Below are 23,562 nucleotides of genomic sequence, written 5' to 3' on the forward strand. Positions count from 1 at the left end.
TTATTTATTTAGTATTAATATTTCATTGATGTAAAAAATCGAGAAAGGGTTTCGTCGAACGTGTAACAAATTGAGCTTTCACGAGAAAGCGAGCATCTTCATTAAATTAAAAAATGTTTCTGCCTCATTGATTATGTATAATAAATTAATTACGCGCGAGAAAAAAAAAACAACGTTCCGTTTTAGTTTGCAATTTAACAAGGTTTTCGAAAGTGATTTTTTTTTTTTTTACCCCTTTTGCCAGACTTACTGATACTTCCGCGCTTGCGAAAAGCTTAATAAAACGCTCATCGAAATTCTAACTCTTCGTTCTCGTGGCTCTCACGAGATCCCACGGTATCGAATAAAACGCTAGCAGAATAATTAACTTCTATCCTTTTCGAACCCCGAATAAAATCACTTCCGCGTCAGTGAAATCGATCAAGTCAACACGCTGAAAGCCGTTATCTCGTTTCACGTATTTCGCCTCTGATCAAACATAACAGTTTCACGAAATAATATAGTTTTTGGCAATATCTCCGTTTTTAATTCTCACGTGAACATTTTCGAGTCGTTTGAAAGATCGCAATCTGGTCTTTTTTTTGTCCGAATATATACAATGTATATACAATATATACAATGTATATGTATATATATATATATATATATATATATATAAATTTAATATAATTTATAGAATAAAAGAACAGAAACAATTATAATGAAATACGCCGTCACACCAGCTAATTCAGCAAAAGTGTAGATTTTTTTTTTTTCCAATCGCGAGAGAGAAGAGAAAGTCTCGAGAGAACAACGCGCTTTTCGGTTCATTTTACGGGGAGGCTTCGATGTATTAACCAATCGCGGGTTGACGTCCTCTTAACGAGAGTGAGTACGTCGCCATAGAGAGATTCGTTTTGTCCCGACTCGTTCTGCATCCGGCACCTGCGCCAGCTGGAGCTCTCGAGATGACACGACCGTGTTATTGGCATTAGCGTTGCCGGCTGAAAGCCAAACAAAATCTATCCATCGCATCCCGGGAAGCGGTGCGAGCGCGACAGAGATAGTTCGGCGCGTTGAAGAACGGAACGCGAAAAAAACAGAAGCGTCGCGATTGTCGTGCCTAATGCGTTATGCGAATGCAAAATCGGCTTTTGAAATCGATTCTACAAAGAGAGAGAAAGAAAAAGAGATTTGGCGCCGCAAGGGGTTTTAGGCTGGGATCGTTACACCTGATTTCACCCGAATTCACCGTCTTCATGTAGCTTTAAAGCCGTTGCAAAATGGAAGGATTACTCTTTCACCAAATTATTTCTCCAACTAAAACGTCGCAAATATAATAGAGTTAATTTGCACCACAAAATTCGATTACATACTTACAAATTACTTTCCGTTGAAACAAAAATTCTGTCGTTCTGTTGAAAACAATAATGCGAACTTAAAATACATCGCTACTTAAAAAAAAAACAATTCAGAGATCCGAATATAGACCTCGCGAGTTATTGCACAAACGGATGTAATTACTTTCGAGGAAATACGAAGCGTGTTTTCTCGTCTCGTCGGGAATATCGAGTCTACGCATAGACGCGGCGAGATCGCATTTAACCCATGCGGAGAGCGTTGCATCCCGAGCAATAAAGGGTTCAAAAGCCGCGGGCGTATAACGTTCTCGGAGCTCGTCTGTGTCGTGATGTAGGTGTGTGACGTCCACGATAGAGATTTCGCATTGTCCCATCTCAGCACCGAATCCAGGCACTTGCGCCAGCAGTTCGCGCGTATACTCGAGATGACGCGTATGTGTCATTGGCATTAACCGCTGCATTGTTTGGCGAGATTCAACCGAAACCTCCGCATGGCGTGCACGATACTCTGCACACGCCCGCTTAAACTCCCTTTCTCCTCCCGTTGCATCCCGGGTGCGCTTATATGACTCTACGATAACGGGGAGCGAAAATACGAGCGCGCATTACGCGGTTCGGGAGCTCGAGATGTTGCGGTATATTTATTGTAAAGAATTATGTGCGAGGAGGAGAATATTTCTCGCTCACACTTGCTGCGAGTTTTTTTTTGTACTTTCATTGAATATACGACCGACCGACTTATCGCGACGTATAAATTGCTTTGTTGTACTAATAGATTATTATTACGTGTACATATTGTATGCCGTGCAGTATAGTTAAATATTTTCGTATATAATATTCGCGATGTAATACTGTTTGCACTGTGACAAATGATCTGTAATATTGTATCTACATACAATGTTAATTTGCAATGAAATTTGAAACCAATAAGCGCGACGCTCATCACGAACGTGTGACATGTTCTTTTTAATTACGTGCTTTCTTAAGGGGCCGTAACACAAGGGAAAAAGAACGATTGCCTGAAGCGCATTTATAATATAAAAATCCGCATATATAAAAGTCTTTGTAGCGACAAGAAAAAGTCGCTTTGTACGCACAGCACGCTTTCTAATAATCTTAAGTGCTTGTACCGTAGCTTTTATTTCAGAAAGCGGACAAAAATCCCTCTTTCGTCTGAGAACGTACTGACAGCAGTAATTTAGCTTAGCGCGACCTGAAACGAGGTAAAGCGCGAGACAACGCGCACTCTTGGCACGATAGAAAATACCAAGAAAGAGAATCTGTGCAACGAGAATTCCTAATTCTCTTTGCCATGAGATTGCAACGATTAGAATCTGGGTTTTGTTACTTTAAAAAAAAAAAAAAAAAAACTATCAGACAACAACAGAAGCAAAGATATTAATTTTAAACACTCCGAACGATACGTTTGCTTCGAAACATCCAAAGGTTTCTCCATTCGCGCAATAATATTATTATTATCATTTGCTTCATATACCGTAAAACATCATTTACCTCTTCATATTGCGCGCGACGTGTGTTGTCGGCATCGAAACGAATTGGAAGTGCACTCAATACAAATTTTGTGCATTCGGTTCAACTCCGTGTGATCACAGTCGCGCATTGACAGCACTCACAATTGTACGCGCTATCCCAGAATATTCAGTAGAACCGCTGAGGAGAGAAGAGGAAAGAGAAGGCTCAATGTTTCGATTAATATTCATAAATCATTACGGAAATCGTGTAATATCGCGCGGCGCAAATACGGCGAGAGATTGTGGCCCGTGTTCGCGATTATGATGCTTCGTTTATCAAGTTTTTACATCGCCCGTCGAATCCCCGCGCCCGTTAATCAACGGACTATTGTGGATGTTTAAGCCGCGCGTTTTCGAAGCATGAGCGGGCGATTATGAGTCGCTCTCTCACGGTGTTTCGCGCGGCGAACCGCCAATTATTACCGGAAGACCGCGAAATGGATATTTGAAAATGCGGAAAATAATCGCGGCCAATAATTCGATGTATCAAATGCGATGCCGTTACGATATCGCTTCACAATGGCGAGATTTACATTTATGTATGTACGACGAATATGTACATGTGTATCGCTACGCGACAATGATCACACGTGCGAATCCGTCATTGAAAAAAACACGTAACAATCACGTTTTTTTCAGTAATAGTTAATTAAAATACAGAATAATTGCTTAAAATATATTACGATAATATAATGAGAGATGACCTCCGCTCTCGTGGCGGTTAATCCAATTTAAATGTTTAATTTTGCGGCAAATGCGAACCAGTAGCAGGATATTACGCACTAATTATACTAGACTCGTATTTAACAAATTTTATTTTAAAATTTATTAAATCAAATAAAACGGATTTTTAAACTCACTCGATGTTTTCTTTCTTTTTTTCGTTCGTTTTCAAGACAAATTGAAGGTTAATTTAAATTTTTTTATCATCAAACGGAAGAGAAAATGGGAAATATTAAATTCCCGCAATCCTCTTGCTATGTACAATATATTAACGTACTTACGTACGTTCATCGCACATACACGCACTTGCCCGAGAAGATAGTGAAGATTAGCGGGATCGAGATTACGCGATGACGTCGATCTGTTTGCCGCAGATAATAAACGTAAGCCTAACTTAAACCGACTCGAATAGATTAGCGCGTCTATGTGTTTGCTAATGAAGACAGCTATTATTATCCGCGATTATATTTACACTGGTTTCTTAGACGGCTCGAGCAAACAGCTGATAATTATGCATCTTTGTGAATAGCAACGTAGCAAGATACAGCTTGATCTCTCGACGCTATACCGCGATAGAAAGGCATCGTATACCACAACAGATCAAACGATAGATATATACCGCGTGAGTCGATAAAGCAAGCTCGAAGAAAACGGGAATGAATATTGCGCTAGCGCGCAACTGTGGAAGGCTTCTGTAAACCTTCGCGCAACAAATATTCTCTCGCGAGCTTTTCTATTGAGAATAAACACGTCGATTCCGCGATGATGAGAGAAGAACGTTGTAACTCGAGCCGTTCGATCGAACATAACCGAGCCCATATCTATTCTAATAGTGCAATATCGCGGTACTCTCAACACAGAAACGAGCCGTCGACGACGAAACGTCTTCGGTTCGATTTCTGAATGGAGGAAAATGCGCCCCGGTAATTTCGTGGAAATTACCCGGCGGTTTTATTACGAGCACACGCAAATCTGAAATTTAGATGTAATAAATATGTAGTTACGTGTACAGACAAAACTATCGACATGCGGAACCGGCTTCGTGGCGGCAGCGTTACTAAAAAAAAAAAAGAAAAAAAAAGGAAAAAAAAACCAAACATTTAGAATGAATTGATCGCGCACAGTCATGCTACGTGTAGATATTTTAAGTGGTCACTCCGTAATTCTCCACTCTCTTTCGAGCACGCGTTTATTCGACCGTTTGAATAAACGGAACGACATGATATTACATATAGGCGGAAATAACCATGGAATATCCGCGCGCGAAAATAATATCGCTGTTAAACGCGGGAGTGCGAGCGGCAGTTCGAATTTAATTCGCGACGACAGAAACACGCTCAAACACCGAAAACATTTTCACCCGGAATAATCTAGCTGAAAAAGAGACAGAAAAAGAGAAAACCGAGAAACTGAGTTTACGCGACAAGGAATTTCCGAAGAGCGAAGTAATTCGTCGACTCGCGATACAAAATACTTGGGAAAGGGAAGAGAAAAAAACATTTCCGCTTGCTGCATAAGAAGAGCGGTTAATAATGCAGGAACATAAACGCTAACATCGCTTGCTTTTTTCATGAGACGCCGGCACTGCGCACGATGAAGGAACAGTAATGTTTATTTAATAGCCCCCATTTACGTCGGACGAACTGCGCGCCGTGTAAGAACAGCGATTTTATATTTCATAAACGAGAGGCCTCGCGGAAATGCGCTCGCATTGCGCGCGCGATTGCCATCGCACCGTAATTATTTCACAACGTGACAATATAAAGAGAATAAACGTACTTCATTCTGAGAGAAGAAATCTCTACAATAAAATTTTTCATGTAAATTTAATATTTTTATATACGGTAAATCGTGAGAAAATTCTTGTTGAAGAAGCTTTCAATTTCTGAATGAAAGTAGTTTCGCGTATATGCTCGCGACAAATACGATAAAAAATTCAATGTTTGTTTGAACGTTTTGTTGGTTTTTTTTTTTTTTGGAGAATATATTCTTTCGCAGAGGTGACAGTTTAAACTTTCCAGAGGTTATAGATCGATTAAAAGATCGTTTGTAGGGGATAGCGGGCGAATCTGGCGACGTGACGCGCCGTTAAAGTATCCGCTACGATCGCGAGAAAGGATCGCAAGGTCGTTCGTGCGGTCCTATCCCTTAAATTATTCAACAGCGACGAAGGAGTATGGGGAGAGACAAGCTGGCCAACGCTGGCCAGCACCGCGTCCGCTTTGAGCGAAGATATAGCACCTCTGGTCACGAACCAGACGATGGATTTTCCGATGGCTCACCGTTCGATTCCCCAAGTTCTTCACTTTGCACACGAGATGCACCGTCTTTCCCACCAGGCCGGTGAAGTTGGATTGCATCGAGGTGTCGAAGGTGGGCCCGGTGCCCGGGGTCGGCCATTCCTCCAAAAAATCGGTCCGAAAATTTCGTAGACATGACGCTATACCACCTGGAAATACACAAATGTCCTGAGTGATTAAGCAAATCTTTCGTGATAAAGTTGATTTTTTAATCGAGAGAGAGAGAGAGAGTTTAGATACGTGCGGGACACACATTGTGCGATTAAAATACTTAGATTAGTAACAAATTTATACCATATTTTGCGCGCGCGTTGTGTCGTATTTGACGTATAGCTCACAGACACGAACACGTCTCAGTATGTGTTTCCTATTTCTTTATAACTCGGCCAGATTACGGCCGACACTGGAATAATTGAATATCCCGTAACTTTTTATTAACACGTCCGCGGAGACAGATACTCCGTGTAAGAATACGCGTGCGTGCTAGGTCGGCGCTTCCCGTGGGAATTTTTGAGCGACCGAGCAACTTTCGGGGAATTTACGACGCGTCATCAGACATTCAACGAGAGGCTACTTGACTCCCGAGGCGTCGGGGAAACTTGGGCATCAAGACCGTTAACGAGCGTCGCGCGTCACGTTGGGAATCGTATATACGTAACATCAACGTCACGGCGTACTGTCGCGTCACGTCAGTTCGCGCGTACGTGAAGTTTGCGTGGCAACGCGCGAACGGACCTATTTAAATACATCACATTATATCTTGACGTGACTGTGTAACGTTCCTTTTCGTGACGGCGGTGCGACGTTGCAGGTACAGCATGGATTTCCCCTGAAATCCGCGCGATACGCTCCCCACACGCATGCTGTGTGCACTCGCTAGAAATGCTGAGCGTATAGGTATCGCGCGCGTGCTATTCGAGAGAGAGATATTTCTCCCTCGCCTATAAACGTTACGTGCGGCGAGATTATTCTATTAAAATAGCTGGTTCTATAGGAGTCCGTCGCGTGGTAAAAATGCGATGTCAGATTTATTTAATGGCTGCTCAACGCGCTCTAAACATTTAGGTATAACGATCGTTTCAGATTAGAATGAATTATTAACATTGATATTTTTGCTCGTGATGACGTATATTTACTCGAAATAAGACGCAAGTTATACACACAAGGTATAACATACGAGGTATGTTAAAATTTTGAGAGAAAAAATTTAGTTAATCGAAATTTTTGCAACATCCAAAAAACCAAAAGATGCGACGCAATATTTTTTTCAGCGTACAATGTACTCACCGATTTTTTTTATATTAATTTACGAAATATTCTTTTACGAAATATTTTCCATGGAACGCCATGTTTTTTCTATCGAAAGCTTTCGTTAGAAAAAAGAAGCGTAAAAAAAATACAGATTGACGGTTGCGTATTTTTCATTCAAAAAAAAAAACGAAAAATCACGACGCGAAACGAGTTTCAGAAGTAGTTCTAGTTCCGAGCAATTTTGCTTTCAGTCACTCTGGATTTCGTTAACTCCAGCAACGGCCGCCTTTGATTAACTACAATTTTCGGTATAAAGTCACTTCGCTGTGACATACAAATGGACGAACATCGCTCGCAAAATAACGACCATCTATATTGCTACGCACACACTTTCAAATGTTTTTTTTATTTTAAAATTTCCGCGGAAACGACAAACATTGTCATTAACGAAATACGTATCGTTAACTTCATCACAATGCGATGTAATATTTGATAGAGAATCATTCTTCGCGTTATATCGTGTTATCAAATTACCGTCAATGTTTCCAGTCGGACGTATAATTTCTCTTATTAAATTTTTATTAACGTCACGAGTTCATAATTTTCAAACGATGCGCACAAAGAGAACGCAGAATTATGATTATTAAATACAATTTAATTAATTATCTTTCTACCTCTCTGATAAATGTATTCCAAATGCATCCCACTGAAATGCATACCGCTTTTTGAATAAACAAGCATTTGCATATTTGTGTTATGTTGTACGAGAGTATATCTATATTTTTCCAAAGTAAAAAAAAAAAGATATGTGAAAGAAGGTACACGAATATAAATCACGGTGACATAGAGCTTGAAATTGAAATAACCGAATAGCGTTGCGCGAGCATTTTGAGATATCCAAAGCAAAAACATATAATTGCGCTCGATTCATAATGCTGAAAAATATTTTGTTTCCGTGATTTACGTTCTTACACTCGAATTCGCGCGATTCTTGATTAAGACGCGGAATTACACGATCCAACTGCTACGACGCAAATACTCTCCGAGTAGCACGCACGAACTATCCTCAACTCCGAATTGCACTTCCGGATCAGCCGTGTTCGGGCAAGCACTTTCTCAGTTGCGAATTATATTTCGTCAAGTGGCTCACAAAGCTAGACAGCCGTGCGCGCCGCGAATTTCCGACTGCGCAATGTTTAGGGACGAGTTCGCGATTAGTACAGAATTGCGTGCACTATCTTGCTCCGTTCGCGCGTCGGAGTTGATCTCAGCTGGCACGGGGATAGCTTGCCCCACTTCCTCCGTTGCTTTGTCAGCAACGAGAATAAAGACCGGAGAAGACCCCTCGCGAATTATCGTAATTTAATCAGACCGCCTTTCAGACGCGTTAAACTGTGAAGACATTATTGTTGTTGCGAAATCCATCTACACGTTTATGTACACGTAATTTACGAGCATTAAAGTTGATTTAAATTTTCGAGAAAATCTAGGAAAATTTTCTATTTGCGAAGTGACGATGAAGAAGGAGGAAAAGTAAAGCGGAGAAAAGATCAAACATTCTTTCCTTCTTTTACCGCGTTATTTGAGTTTGAATAAAATCAATGTTAATTTTCTTTTATATATATATATATCTACTTTCTCATTTGAAATTGCGCTCGCGTGAGGAAACTGACGCGTTCTTCGCGTTCTCAACATTGCCGCAAGACAGCGGTTAATCTCGGACTTGAACGGGAGAATATAGCTTCCAGGTTCTTAAGCGCCACAAAGTTTAAAGACGACGTCGACGTGCGCGTAATATCAAACTTCATCGATGACGGGATTAAGCATAATCGCCATTGGCGCGGTCTGTTTTTCTTCGTGCCTCCAACTTTTGGAAGCGAAATACCGGCCGAAACACGACCTGCCGCAACATGGCCGCGCCATCAAGGTAATACGTAACTTCGCGAACCGAATGAATTTCCCGGGCGTAACATGCGCGCGTATTGTCATAAAATAATCCTTCCCGTAATTGCTTTTCAAAACTTTCCGCCGGCAGAAGCACTTCCGTGACGGGCGAGCTCTGCCCTCGCGAGCCTTTCGCTCACTCAGACCCGTTTCCGAGATTTCTCACGTGTTCAGGAAAGCGTTTTCGTGTGTTCGATGCGGGGGCGAGCTCGCGCGTCGCCCGTTATTCTCTCGCAAAATTAATTTTCCTATCCGAATTCTTCCGCAGAAAGTTTCGCCGCGTTCCACGCGAGAAAAGTTTCGCCTTTCATCGAAATTTCCGACCGAGGTATGCCAATTGGAACGACGATATTTATTTCCGTGCCGCGACATATGTACTTAATTTGAACCGGCGGTTTTAATCGGAACGTACTTAATTAAATATAGAAATCTCTCGTTTCTTTGAAGTTTTGAATATTTATTTCAGCTACTGTCTGTGTACACGTGACGTTATTAACTTGTTAATGAAGTTATTTGCGCGTTCTGTCGATTGTTCAGCACAAGTTTGTAAATATTACAATGTTATGAATAAAGTAGCTTCATTATATATCATATTCCCTATGCTCGGAATAATCGTCGATACACACGCGATATTAATCTTACGCGATCGCTATTGCTGCTCTGCATTCTAAATAGGATATTTAAATATGTACACATACGCGGAGGAGAGTTATATGCGTGCATTGGCATGAGCACGAAAGGGAAGTATTAAGTTATTAATAGCTTCGTTTCATATGTAAATTAAATTATACGGATGTGGAAACAGCTGATAATAACTAGTCACGACATTGCACACGTTTCATAATTCGCGATCAAATATACACAGCAATTTTTCGCATCGCAAAAAGCAGTCGAGTTGATCGCCGATACGATTGTTAATGCGAGACGACAAGCAAAATGTGCTGATGAATTTAAGTAGATTTTCGACGACGCGCGAAAAGCGATGGGATTAAAATCTCCTTAATGGGAAATTACGTTGTTGACGCGCAATGTGGCCTCGCTATTGATTCGAACGACTCCGTCGATAGATCGAGTTTTATGGTCCTTTTAGCTCCCGGGAAAGGACACAAGTTCACCCCTGATTATCGGATCGGATCGGGTCGGTCGGTCGGTCGAGAGAGACAGAGCTGTTCTGTTATGCTGGAAATTAATTTTGTTCCAGAAGCTGCATGGATTTTCTCTTCTCCTGTTTATACGTATCGACAGCAAACTTCACGGATGTCATTTTGCAATTTTTCTTTATTAAAATTTAAAACAACGGTTTAAATTTAACACATCGACAATTGCTTTTCTCCGCCTCTGGGGAAAATACTGTCTCTTTTTTTTTTTTTTTTATTCTATATACATCCTCGCTGTTAACTTACTGAATTAAACATTAAAAAAATTGCTTGAATTTCAGTTTTTTTTTTTTTAGATAAAGTAATGTTTACATTAAACAATTATTTACATTATTTCTTTGACATTTTTCGTGATATCTTGAATCTCGCTCGGCTTATCGTTTCGTAACATCTTCATCTCCTCAATGTCGCTTCACGATCTGCAAATATGATATGCAAACTTGAAGAGAACTGATCGCTCCTCGAGATATACTCGAGACACAAGAGATAGATAGATGAAACGATAAAGACGCGTCCGCGACATAAGTTTATCATAGACGAAGGATTGCTCGCGATATCCCCGACCGGAAATTAATTTCACGCTCGAATCCACAAGCACGATTTTTGCGCGAATTCGATCATCCGCTCGTCGCGCGCATTAACGTCGCGTCGTCGTCGTCGTCGTCGTCTTCTCGATCCGCCGTGATGAAATTTCGACGAAATCGTTTCGATGTACCACTACTACGACAACGGGGGGAGAGAAGAATATCACCGCAAACTGATCGATCTCGAAAATTGGAACTACTTCAAGTCGCGAACTAATAGACGAGATAGGAACGTTGGTTGTCCCCTGTGTACGGTAGATCTATTAATAACCGTCTGTCCTTTTCCGTCGCCCCGTGGATGTCAGATCGTTGTTCCCAGATTGTCGTCCCCAGGCTTGTGCGGAAATTGTAGAGAGCTCCCGATATACGCAGACGAGGATCGACCGCGCGCGCGCGCGCGCGCACACATGCGGACAGGTTGCGCGGACGGTTATAATTATTTCAGTTCTACAGCGGTCCCTTGTAAAGAGAAACCCGGAGTGCCACTATCGCGACTCATTCGTCAAGCCGGAGGGTGGATTCTTTCGGACATTGAGGGACAGAGGTTGGTTTGGTCAGCCGGCCGCAAAATCCTATTTTCCGTCCGGTCTCTTCGCGGCCGAATAAGCCAACTTTGTTTCCCGCCAGTCGAATCCCCTGTCCTGGCGTTCTCTTTTTACGTGGGTTTTTTTCACTTTTTTCTTTCGAACAGCTAGCGCGCGAGCTCCCGCGGCCACGTTTTCGACGTGGTTGGAAGAGGAGAAAGAAGAGAGAACCGAATGCGACCGCTATGCGATCGTAAAAAAAACTCTCGTATCGAGCGTGTTCGCGGCACCGTCGCCGTGCGTTCGGCCGTTGCCGTCAGAAACGATCGGAAAATCGACGTGGCAATTCCGCTCGGAGATTAGAGTCGGCTCGCCTGTTGACTCGATTGCCCGATCGAGCTGATTCATTTAAAGCTTCGGATAGACGCAGATTAACCGTTCCGCTGTTAATGACGGCTGCTAATTATCTGATCAATTACACGTGCGTTGCATTGATCGTGTTTATGCTCAATGACAACGACAACATATCTCCCCACAAAGCAAACATGATCCTCAAATATTATGAATATTACTCTTTTCACAAGAAGCAATTAAAAAATATTTATTAGGACAAAAACCTTCACGTTAGATTATAAAATTTCATGTTATTTCAACTCTGATTACAACATCAAAGGACGTCAGATATTAACGCAAAATTGCAATTTACCGACGTAGTAATAAAATAAAACGCAGTTCTGCCATCGGGAGAAGAGTTAACATTCGCGTTGTTAACTTCGTTTAATTTTGCCGGGCTCGGAGCACAACCGACCGTATTGTGACAAACTTCCGCGGAGCGCAATTAGAAAATAGTCACCAAAATAGTCACCGCAGCTATAACAGAAGAGTTTCGTTAACGGTCTCGAGTAATTTCGCTTCGTTAACAGCTCTGATGAAATCTCGCCGAGACTCGCGTTTTCCTGCGTTTTCGTTGCGTCTCTAAATTTCATTATTAAAGATCTGTTTATGCCGCGCTTTACATTTTGCCACGTTCACCGAGAATTTGCCGGGAGTCGCAACGAACCCTTCGCGTACACACACATCTATCCATTTATCTATCTAACGCCCGAGCGCTACGCTATCTGCCTGTTTATCCATCTATCTAATGTACTAGCCTGAAAGTTAGAGACGAGACTTTCCGTTTTCCATCGAGCGCACGCTGCATGCACACTCGGGATTCTCGATGTACGAAAGACGGGACGGTGAGTAACTATCGCGAAAACTTTTCGCGAGGTCGCGCGTTTCACTCTCCCCTCCCCAACCCCTTTCCTCGCTCGTACACAATGGCGCTTTTGCGATGTGAGCAAGCATCGAAAGTTACGAAGGAATCTATTATTCGGTAGCTCTACTCCGTCATCGTCTCGCTGTTAATTTCAATGATACGGAAGCTGAGCGAGTAACTCAATTCTTCTTTCGTTATAATATCTCGCCGTGTCAGTGACACTTCGCCGACCGGATCAAAAAACGTCGGTAACGTCGTCGTAAGCCGATTATATAGGCTTCCGGTCAATAAACACCGCTGGCAAGTCCGTTTATTTTTTTTGGCACCCGGTCGATTAAGCGTGATTTACGTACGTGTTACCATTGCGTCGCGGTTATTTTCGTTAAATGCAACCGCGACGTTATTAGCTTGATCGCTAATGAATCTCGCAGCTGTTCGCGCCTTATCATCGGTGACGTTGTTGCAAATTCGCTAATAAAGAGACATCGTTGCGCGCGAGCGAGAGGGGGAGGAGGGGGGAAAGCGTAGTAGTTTCTCCGACTCTCCATAAACCGCTCTAACTTCCTCACGAGGTCGATGGCTGCGTAAACTGCGAACACGCCCGTCACGCCAACTTTACGCGGTCGTGTTGTCACTTCGCAGATGACGATGTGCACATGTCGACGGGCTTTGACTCCGCGATAATTCGCAGTTACAGCGACGATATGTTCCGGTAATACGGCTCGTTAAGTTTTACCGCAGCCCAGATATGTCTGCGTCGTGCTCGCGATTCTCCCTTCCCGATAGTGTTAATAACACGTCCCGCCCTACCGGCGCGTCGTTGTTCGTGCGAGTCGTGAATCATCGCGAACGGAGCGCTGCGAGGGACTGTTAATGAGTCGTTAGATAATAAACGTCTGAAGCATGATGAACGGCGGACGCGTGGTTGCGGCCGCTTCGTCGACGACGTCAAAACCGGAAAACGTATTAATTACGCGTCGCGTCAAGTCAAAAATATATAGAAGCGCGTCCGTCGTTTTGTTTCTTTTTTTTTTTTAATTTAAGCGCGTGTCCTGCGGACAGCAAATCCCGAGAAAGACGGAAGACGGTAACAAATTCAATTTTGCGTCGTTCGTTCTACGCTGCGATGCGACTCGAGATCGAAATTTTTATGTTCCAGCGCTCGCCGTGTAATTTTCAATAAAAGTTTAGACAAGCGCGCATATTTCTCGCCACGCCGCAACGGCTTTTTTTTCTTCAGCGCGATAATATAAACCGGGCTGAAAACGTGTCGGAGGGCTCGGTTGAATTAAAAGTACATCTTTCGCGGCCGGTACGCGACAGTAGTTAACTGAAATTTGAATTTTAACGGCGGACCGCGGCGCGATACGCGCGGTTCATCGTCGTCGTTGCTTTTAATTACGTCGTCACGTGTGAAAGCGGATGAACGAGCCAAGCGCGCGCGCACGCGTCGAGGATGGAAAAAATCGCAGTGGAAAGTGCACGAAACGCAATGGCATTAAACGCAGTAGGAGTAGTTTATACTGTACGAGGGTCTTTTTTTCCGCGCATTCTCGTTACATTTCAACACTGTGCTGTGACAATTGTCGCGGACATTCCGAATGAAACGTTCGCGACAAAAACGGAAAATCTCCTTCAAGTCGAGGCTTTTCGCGACGACGACGTTGATTTAGTCCAAGAAACTTCAGCGCAAATTTAGCGACGAGTGAAGACCGGAAATTACGTTGATCCTCGCTTAAATCCCGAAACTTTATCAATAAATCTGGTCTTCGCAAGCGAACTAAATCTCAAACCGTCCTTACTTCTCTCAAATGTAATACATTTCTGCGAAGCAATTTGTAATCGCCGCGACGTTCTACGCGAATTTTTCCAAAGCGATAATACGCACTTAAGGGGTTAAGTGCGTGTAAGGTGGGAAAACAAATTGCAACGCACAACCGTCTACTTAAATGCAATCTCACTTTATCATTTTATGTCATTGGTAAGCGTTTTCCGTATGAATGTGCATAGTGCTGTGTACGTTGAACGTACATGCACGTAGGTATTAAAATATGCACGCGCTGTAGAGTCGATGCGGGTTTTCATTTTACAGACAGCTTCAGCGAAAAACATTCTGCGAGCGATGGAAATAAGTATATCGCGGAATTCCGTCGGAGTGCTCTGTCACATCTAATCCCATAAAAACTGAAAACAACTCGGAACATAAGTAAAAAAACGAGTGCGCACGCGCGCGCGCGCGCAACAAGACGATTAATAAAGACCTCAGTGAAACTTTTATCGCGCGTCGGCGTCGAGAATTAACACAAAGCGCGGACGGCCGCTTATCTGGCGCGTTTTTGTTCCGACGATCTCGACGATGTCTGATTATGTGCTCTCCTGAATGAATGGCGCCAAGTTACGCGCGAGAGCTCTGCCATTTTTTTTTTCTCAGAATACTTTTTTATCACTTGCGTGCCGATCGCAAACTTTGCGAAGCTCACGCCTCGTGTATTTCCACGAGAAAGTTTGCGATATCTCGACCGTGCGCGCCAAGATATTGGTGAGAAAATTCCGAATCCTCATTTTGCTCCACGTCGAGCGAAATGTGGGGACGCGCGTGCTGACACAGCATTATTAAATAATAAGAGCAAAGATCGCTAAAAATATATATTCAATCCAAGAGAGAGAGAGAGAGAGAGAGAGTAAGAAAAAAATATTGATCACGAGAGAAATACTCTCTCTCTCTCTCTCTCTCTCTCTCTCTCTCGTGAGATATTTAAAGAGATAGCATGCGCAGATGAAACAAAAGCAGACCGTAAAAAACATTTATAAAAATTAACGTGTTCTCGACTCTTTAAAAAACTCCGACGATTTTTGAACGTTGAAGAAAGCGCCGCAACTGCAATTTCAACAATTGTCTGCGATGCACGGTTATGCAAACCAAGTCGACCTCTGTTATTAAAATTCCTCCGCGCAAAGCTGTATTAATATTCCGCAGAAACTGCTCGTAATATGTAAACCTCATTAGAATGTTGCATATTGCATGGCAGTTTTGTACATTTTGCTCTAATTTCAAAAATATTTTGTGCAACATTTGTTATATGTTACGGTTTTAAGTGAATGCAAATGTTATTTGGATAACACTCGCGCATAATTCAGACGTAATTTTTTTCCGAATTTTTCGGAAACATTCGCGTCAGAAGCAAAACTCACATTGTGCGATAGGTACATCATCGCGTGTGTGTGTGGATTGTCGTACGTCCCGATCATCGGACGAACCTTCGCTTTCGCGCATATAACCGCGTTGAGTCACGAAACATCAATTGGAACGTACGTGCTCTCGGGACTCGAACGTTAACGTACGAGCAGCGTACGGAGGCGAAAGCCAACCGGTAATTCGCCGCTATTATTAGACGCCTCAATAATCGCGCGTGCAATTAACATGAACATATCGAATGTTAGAGTATCGATGATTACGAAGATCGTGATATCGTCGCCGCGTCGTGAGCGATCGCGAGCCTAATCTTTTTTTGTTTCACTGCATCTGTGAACATGCTTCGCACCGGATTGGTCGATTTAAAAGCAAGCACACGTATCGCACGTATTTGAGTTAATCGATTTTCGAACAACTGAAATGTTTTAGTCGAAAATTACAAACAAGCATTCCGTTGAAACGTAAATTCAGTTTCTTTTTTGCGATAATTTGCGATTGCGTTGTACATCGATTTAACAAACAATCGCCCCGTAATTAATAATAAACGTTTGACAACTACTCACCAAAACAAATGATAAAACAGACGAGTGTAGGGAGAGAAGTAGACATCGCTTTTCCCCGGCGTGGCTCATTCACATACTGATATACTATCTCAGACGCATCGCAGCCGTTCTCAGAAGACGCAAATCTTCTGCGAGGGGGGAGAAGATGGATTCACTGACAAAATTACGCTCATCAACAATCGTGACATGTCACGCACTTCTCGATCGTAGCGGTCAGAAGGTCACTTCGTACCGCCGCAGAGATTCGCGCACAGATCACTCGCGAACAAGATGCCCGCGTACAGTCTCACTTTATTTGTACTCGTCGCACGAATCAGAACGTGGCGCACAAAAATTCAGTCGAATTCGCGCGCGTCGACGAAAACTTACGTCAAATACGCGACAAAAAAATTTTACGCTCACTATCACAAGACGATACCACCAGGAAATTCCATTATTCTCCGCGAATTAAAAAAGATATGTCGCGGTTTTACGTGACGCGCACTATCGGCTCGATTGAGATCTTGTCAATGAAATGAAACAATCGACGATTTTATTTTCGACTATCCAATGCTCATCCGGTGGAAGAAAGAAACTTCGTCGTTGACCTGCTGACGAGCTGCGACGAAAGCGAATTCGCGCTTTACATCGCGGCCGACGTTAACGTTCAACTTTAACCGCGCGTGATCGGACCTCAGATGTGCACTTAAACAACCTCCGCATCACCGTTATCACTCACTATTTCGACGAAGATTACTACCATGTGATCCATATTGATCGATGTGAGGGAAACCGGCGCTAAGCGTCGCGCCTCTCGCTACTACGCATCGGCGAACGTGAGATCGCCCGCGATGCATTAGACCGATCGTCGTTATTAATGCAATCTACACGACACACCGGACGCACCATCGATCATACAGCCGCGGTGGTTATTTTCGCCGCGCGCGCGGCTACACCGCATTTTACCCGCGACTTGCAATTACTCTTGCCCGACTCCGAACGTGCTCCGATATCGGGGGTCGCGAACGAGCGAGAATTTCGCTTCCTTCCACGTTCTTGCTTCTTTTTGCAGTTCCAACGTCCGCACTAATCGCTCGCTTTCACGATCGAGCCAGTTCTTGTTCGTCGAATGACAGAAACGTGAGCGAGTTCCCTTTTCGGTTTTCGCAGTTGTTTTCCCGACCACCTTTCAATTCCGCATCAATGTAGACGACGATGGATCGCGGTTGAAGCGATCTAAACAAAACTCGGATCGCGCAACGTCAAAAGCGTATCGAGACCCGCGAGACTGAGCGTTTTACGAGTGGCTTTTAATTTTAACATCTCCCTCATCGGTTGCCGCCGCGCAACTGCATGTCCGCGCGTATACACCGTACTGTCCGCGCGTATGCGGCTTTTTCCACCGCCTTCTCTCGTTTCTCTCTTGCAACGCAATACCCTGCGGCAATTAAATGCAGACCCTCGAGAGAGACCGTCGACGACGTCCTCAAACATTCAAGTGAGGCGCCTCTATCACGAAGGTAAAGCTACTTCACGCGGAATTTACGCACGGCAAAGCATTGAAGCACTGCCACGGACGGAATTTGCGGTGAAATTCGAAACTGCGGTCGATAAATGTGATATATTTTCGAAACAGGCAGTGAAGTATTATTGCTGGGTGATCATCTCTATCGATCGATAACAAAATGTTCCTCGCGCGATCATTCGATCTTTTTGAAATTCTCAATATCAGATAACACACTTCGCGTGTTCTTCACTCCGATTTCACACAGCAACTCTCACTCTCTCTCTCTCTCTCTCCCCCCCTCTCTCTCTCTCTCTCTCTCTCTTGTTCAAACGCCGCGATAATGACTTTGACGAACGATCGAGATTTTTCAACTCTATCGTCCAATCGATTCCCGTCGCCGTGTGTTTCCGAACACTGTTTCACTGGACCATTCACCGTGTCATTTTCCACCACCGCGCGATCGTAAATCGTACGTTTTTTTTCCCACGCACTTTCTCTCCCGCTGTAGACACAGTTTCGGAGCACACAACCGCGAAAACGAGGGGAAATGTTCAATGAGAAGACAGCAGATCCGCGAGAGCAGAGTCGCGTATAGTTGTACTACGTCAACTTTCGGAAAGCGGCTTCGCGAGGACGGAATCTGCGGTATTGCGCTTTCATATTGTTGCCGCGCGATCGTCGCGAAAGAATCCGCGAAAGATGAGATCTCGGCAAGAGCGAGCCGCTCTCGCGCGAATTTCACCCCCTTCGGGCGAGATCCGCCGCGAGTACGGGAAACGCGAGACGCGCGACGGGGAGAAGGTCGCGGCTCTCTTTCGAAACGACGATGCTCCCGCGTCGAGAACAGCCGAGGGACTACATTGCGCGAGCGCCACTCGGGGGTCGAGCACGCAGCCGCCCCATTCGGCTCGCGGAACTGCGCCTGTGTGCGCCCGCTGCACTGGTAAGGGTGATGAACTTGTGCATGTGTATGTGTGTATGAGTGTGTACGTGCGTGAAGGTGGTTGTGTGTGCGCGCGCGAGTTTCCTCCCATAGCTGGGTTGTATATCAGACCGTTTCCCCACCCTTCGCGAGAGCCGCCACCCTTTTACCCCGTCGCCTATCTCGCGCATCCCTTTTTCTCTCCTCTTCTTCTTCTTCTTCTTCTTTCGCTTCTTGTGCTTTTTATTCTTCTTCCGCGCCTTGTTTCTCTTCTACTTGTTTCCCCCCGTCTCGACCTCTCTTCCTCATCGCCGTTTCTCACCGTTATTCTTCGTTTTTCTTCTTCTTCTTCTTCTTATTTTTCTTCTTCTTCCGAGCGACGCCGGTGAAAATCGCGGTCCTCGCCTCGATAAGGACGCGAAAAAGCGCGAATCCGGTTATAACTTATGGCCGAGATAATTAAAAGGAGTTACAGAACGATAATGGAGTGCCGCCCCTGTCATCTTCTTGCGTTACCGCCGAGTTCCGCCGAGAGCTGATCGTTCTCTATCCGTGCTGACTGCTGGTCGCCGAGGATCATCCCATTTCTCGGTACGGAGTGGCAAGGCTCGTCGCCAACTTCCCGGCTGCTGTTCGCGTCGCGATCTCAAAGACGTTCTGTCATCCCGAACACGAAAGTTCCTTTGAAACCGCTGACTCTTGCAGATAACGCCGAGATGAAAGAAGAATATCATTTCGCAATAAAAAAAAAGAAAAAAAGAATGAACATTTATTAATACTCTTTCTTTTGGGATCTTTGGTTGTTTTTTAATCAGATTTTTTGCTTTCGTATCTGTTGATTGTCTCATTTCAACGGTGTTTGACTTTTCGCAAACACGTCGCAGCTGCGGGAGAAGGGAAATAAACGCAACGTCGTTGGTTTTCCTTCCGAGAAAAAACGCATAGAAGACGGGACGCGGAATTATCATCGTGTTAAAAAGTTTACGCGATCCGCCATGTTCGGCTCACCGAACTGCAGTCACGTATCACAGACTATACCGACTACTTCGGAAAGCCACCGTGGAAAGATCAATAGGCATATCCCGCGCGTCTTTAGCATTCCGAGAATACGCCAAGAATTCCGGGGATATATTCCCATAGCCGAGGAAAATTAACCGACCTGTCGAGCGGGAGAGATCTTCGTCTCTTTATGATATTGGCCAGCGATTATTATAGGAACCGATCGATCCGCGACGACCACACGGATATCTCCCTCGAGCGAGTTTTGCATTCCTTCGGGAGTTCTCTCCGTCGACGAGCCGAACCTTCTCTTCGGTGGATTATGGATCTAAGAAACTCGTAAACAACAAAACGATCCAGCGGGACACATGGGGCGTGGGGTGAATTTATGAAGCAATCGCTCGTCGGGCGTGCGTTCTTATCGCGGAATCACGCGGAGAAACCGCCCACGTATTCTGATCTCTGCGCGTCTTGTATCTTGATTGTCTTTCATCGGGTATCGATTACTCCATGAGTACAAACGACGGATCTGGTTTGCCGCGCGTGCTAAGATTAATTGTTATATCGATTTGCCATGAATTTTAATGCGCGCGGAACTTCGCGGAGTGGTACCACTTGATTAGCATTCGCTTTGTCAGAGGGTAAGAGCACATTACTGCGCTTCCCGCAACGTGTCGTGAATATTGTCGTCGACTTCAAGCGGATATATGCTGCCTTTCTACTTCAGCCCTCTTCTTCTTCCTATATATATCGCGTGAATAATCTTGCCGGTTTGTCTGTCTCGTCAGAGAACCGCGTTGCTTCAATTATGCACCGACCGCGATTAAATCATACTTCACACGTTATTGTTTCCCTACGGGATGGATTAGCAGTCGTCTTCGGAAAACCGTCGAACAGTTTGTAATTCGATGATTTTTCACCGTAACTTCCGCGTGTTCCATGCATTTTGATACTTAAAAAAAAAACAAAAACAAAAAAAAATAAAAAATAAAAAAAAAATAAAAAAATAAAACTCAGGCGGTTATTTAATAAATTTATGTTTTCACATTTACAACGTGTATTTCCGTGTCGTTTATATTCATTCGCGGCGCTGGTTATAAACTTTGAGATGTACATGTGCAGATAAACAAAAAAATATCGCTGATAGCTACGTGAGAGATTCTCTCGTGGATCCCACGCCGCGCGCGGCTTTTACAGCTCGCACACGGCTCGATTGTTGTCAATGGCGGGCTTATCGTTGACAAAGGCACGGCCCGTACGGACAGATCGATGGTTATATTTCCACGCACGTGATTTTCGAAAACGCTCGTCACGATTTATCATCTGACACGCGGTAAATGACACGCGCGCGACACCGTGTTTCCTCTCCCCCTCTTTTGCGAATATTTGCGATATTTAAATCTACAGACACGCACGTCATTACATCATTCACGCGCGTTACACCGTAAAGACCCGATACGTTCAACACGCGCGGCAAGAATGAAAATTCGCATCCGCAACGCGTAAATTCCAATCTCCATGAGTCGGATTATCGTTGCGCGCGAGCGACGCGGAAGCGTTTACGCGCCGTGACATTGCAATTTCACGTCTCTCGCGAAGAATAGCTCTCCCTCGGATTTCCGCACTATTTACAATACTTCGAGATGCCAATCAGTTTAGAATTCACAGTCCAGATCCGCTCGTTTCAATAAGCATTCATTCCAACATTTCCGAATTCCAAGAGTATGCTTGAACACAAGACGGACATCTCTCTCTCTCTCTTTTTCTTCCCTTGCAACTTCCGTGTGTGCGGATTTCTGGTCAAGGAGCTGCAATTGACTGGCGAGTCACAACAGCGCGCGGCCGTAAAGAGAAGATCAATAGACTGGCACACATCCGTGCGTTTGAGATTCCGTGAATGGTTGCGAAACAGCCGCTTCATTCTCTCTATCTTTCTCCCAATATCTCTCTCTCCATCACGGATTCTCGTCAAATTTACGTATACAGCAGTCGTCTCGGGCCGTGACGAAGTGTGCGCTTCTCATCAGGGAGTGGCGTCTGCCACGACTATGAGACGGCAAGACAGAGCCTCTTGCCGCCGATTCCGGACTATTATCGTCGGCTCTAATGCGGTCTCTAATGCGACTCTAATGCTTCTGCCGCCTCTTCTCTCGCGTTGCGGCGAGCATTTGCGGTATAATAAAGCCGGTCGTCGATCGGCGCGCACCTGTGATCTTAATCTATTTGCGCGCGGAATAATAGACGAAAGCGAGCCATTGTACTTTATTATACATTCGCGATTTTATCTATCTCAGGTATCGTATTATTTGCATTGCAAATAATAAGCGACACATATATTTATTACTCTTTACTGTAGTTAGTTAAGATAAAATTCTATTCTTGTTTTATATATATATACGTACACCTTTGTGAATAAAGCGATTAAGATAAATAGCAGCTGTTTTTCTTCGCTCAGCTTGATTCTTAATTACTCGTAAAAACACGGAAGAGAGAACGGATCCTCGCACGCGAGGCGAGTTTCTCGTTTCGTGGTGTTGGTGTCACTTATATTACGCAGGGGGACCATCTGGAACATTTAAGGATGATCTTGGGCCGCTCCGGGGAATGTTAATGGAATATCTCCGTGATGTGTCTACGTATCGTGTAGCGACGTGCTCTCGGCTAATTTCGAACGGATTTTGCGCGCTTCAGACATGTGCGAAATATGTCACCGTACATCTCATTACTGGGTCGAGAAATGACGCCATTCTTTTCGAAGCGGAAAAACGAGACGCGGAAAAACGAAACGTCATGTTAAGTTGCGAGAGAGTCGCAGGTTTTTTTTTTTTTTTAGCCTACGAGATGTCTCATTGGTATGCTCGCGCACGTTCCAGTAGGTAAACCGAGACTGGATATGAAGCACGTACGAAAACCGCAAGCTCGACCGCAAGTTTCTCTATCAAGGAATTCGACTGTGCGTTCGTGTAATGACCTATTTCGCGAAGAGATAGGCACGTATTTCGTGTCCTCCTCCCCTTCCCGCTTCATCGTATCGATTGATCACTTCCAGCGGTAAACACGGCTGGCTCTCGATGATGCTGCCATCTTTGAAGTGCGCCTCATAAGCGTCGCGCGCCTTGTGAAAATTGAAGGCAATTCGTCGGAAGTTGAAAAATGGAGTTTAAGTAAAGTAAATACAATGTCAGTTCCAAAGTGCGCTCTCGAGTGGAGGTATAAGAATAAGTTTTCCGAGGTGACATACACGACTTCGAGGAGAAAGAAAAATTACATGTAGATAGAGTTAGAAAATATGTTTCGCCGCGTATCTTTGGTGTTCGCCGCCGTTGTCGACCTCACAAGTTTGACTGCAAAAAACAAAAAAGAAAACAAAAAAAAAACAAACACAAAAAAACTAAACCGAAAGAAAAGAAAATATTCATTTTCTCGACTTTTGCCACGGTGCGCGATGTTCCAGTTTTACACACATTTTCTATCTATTGTTTTTTCTTGTTCCCAATAAGTTTTTCAACATTTTATGCGCTGCAACGTCAATATACTATGTTATCGCTGTGGAAACAAAAGCCGCGCGCAATTTCCCTCATGTAATAAACGCATTCACTGCCATTTGCATGTCACTCCTCATAGAGATTTACATGGCCAAAAGTTCGTAAGTGATTCGATTTGTTTCAGACCGTTGACACCGAAACGAAATTCTCGCGAATCGCTTCGGGAAAATCGCCGCGTATGTATACCACCCCGGTTGTCAACTTCGATACTAGATCATTCGTTTATTCTTATCAGTCCCGC

The 23,562-nt window shown here is 44.1% G+C and overlaps 1 protein-coding gene across 4 annotated transcripts in view; it reads right to left on the reverse strand.

The window, feature by feature from the left end:
* The window catches only part of LOC109863985 (zwei Ig domain protein zig-8-like), a 26,098-nt gene extending 7,424 nt beyond the window's left edge, over nucleotides 1–18,674 (reverse strand). Inside the window, exons 1-3 of one of the 4 annotated variants that reach the window (XM_020444733.1) lie at nucleotides 8,119–8,340; nucleotides 7,821–7,921; nucleotides 5,878–6,044 (exon numbers count right to left, since the gene is read on the reverse strand). In XM_020444733.1, coding sequence (XP_020300322.1) covers nucleotides 5,878–6,044; nucleotides 7,821–7,893 — 240 coding nt within the window. In that variant the 5' untranslated portion in view covers nucleotides 7,894–7,921; nucleotides 8,119–8,340. Of the gene's footprint in view, nucleotides 1–5,877; nucleotides 6,045–7,820; nucleotides 8,341–16,369 lie in introns of those variants that run through there. The other 3 variants (XM_020444734.1, XM_020444732.1, XM_020444735.1) reach the window with 3 other exon arrangements.
* Nucleotides 18,675–23,562: the final 4,888 nt, after the last annotated feature.

The sequence above is a fragment of the Pseudomyrmex gracilis genome, unplaced genomic scaffold (genome assembly GCF_002006095.1).
Source record: "Pseudomyrmex gracilis isolate BER0280 unplaced genomic scaffold, ASM200609v1 scaffold_15, whole genome shotgun sequence".
Taxonomy (NCBI): domain Eukaryota; kingdom Metazoa; phylum Arthropoda; class Insecta; order Hymenoptera; family Formicidae; genus Pseudomyrmex; species Pseudomyrmex gracilis.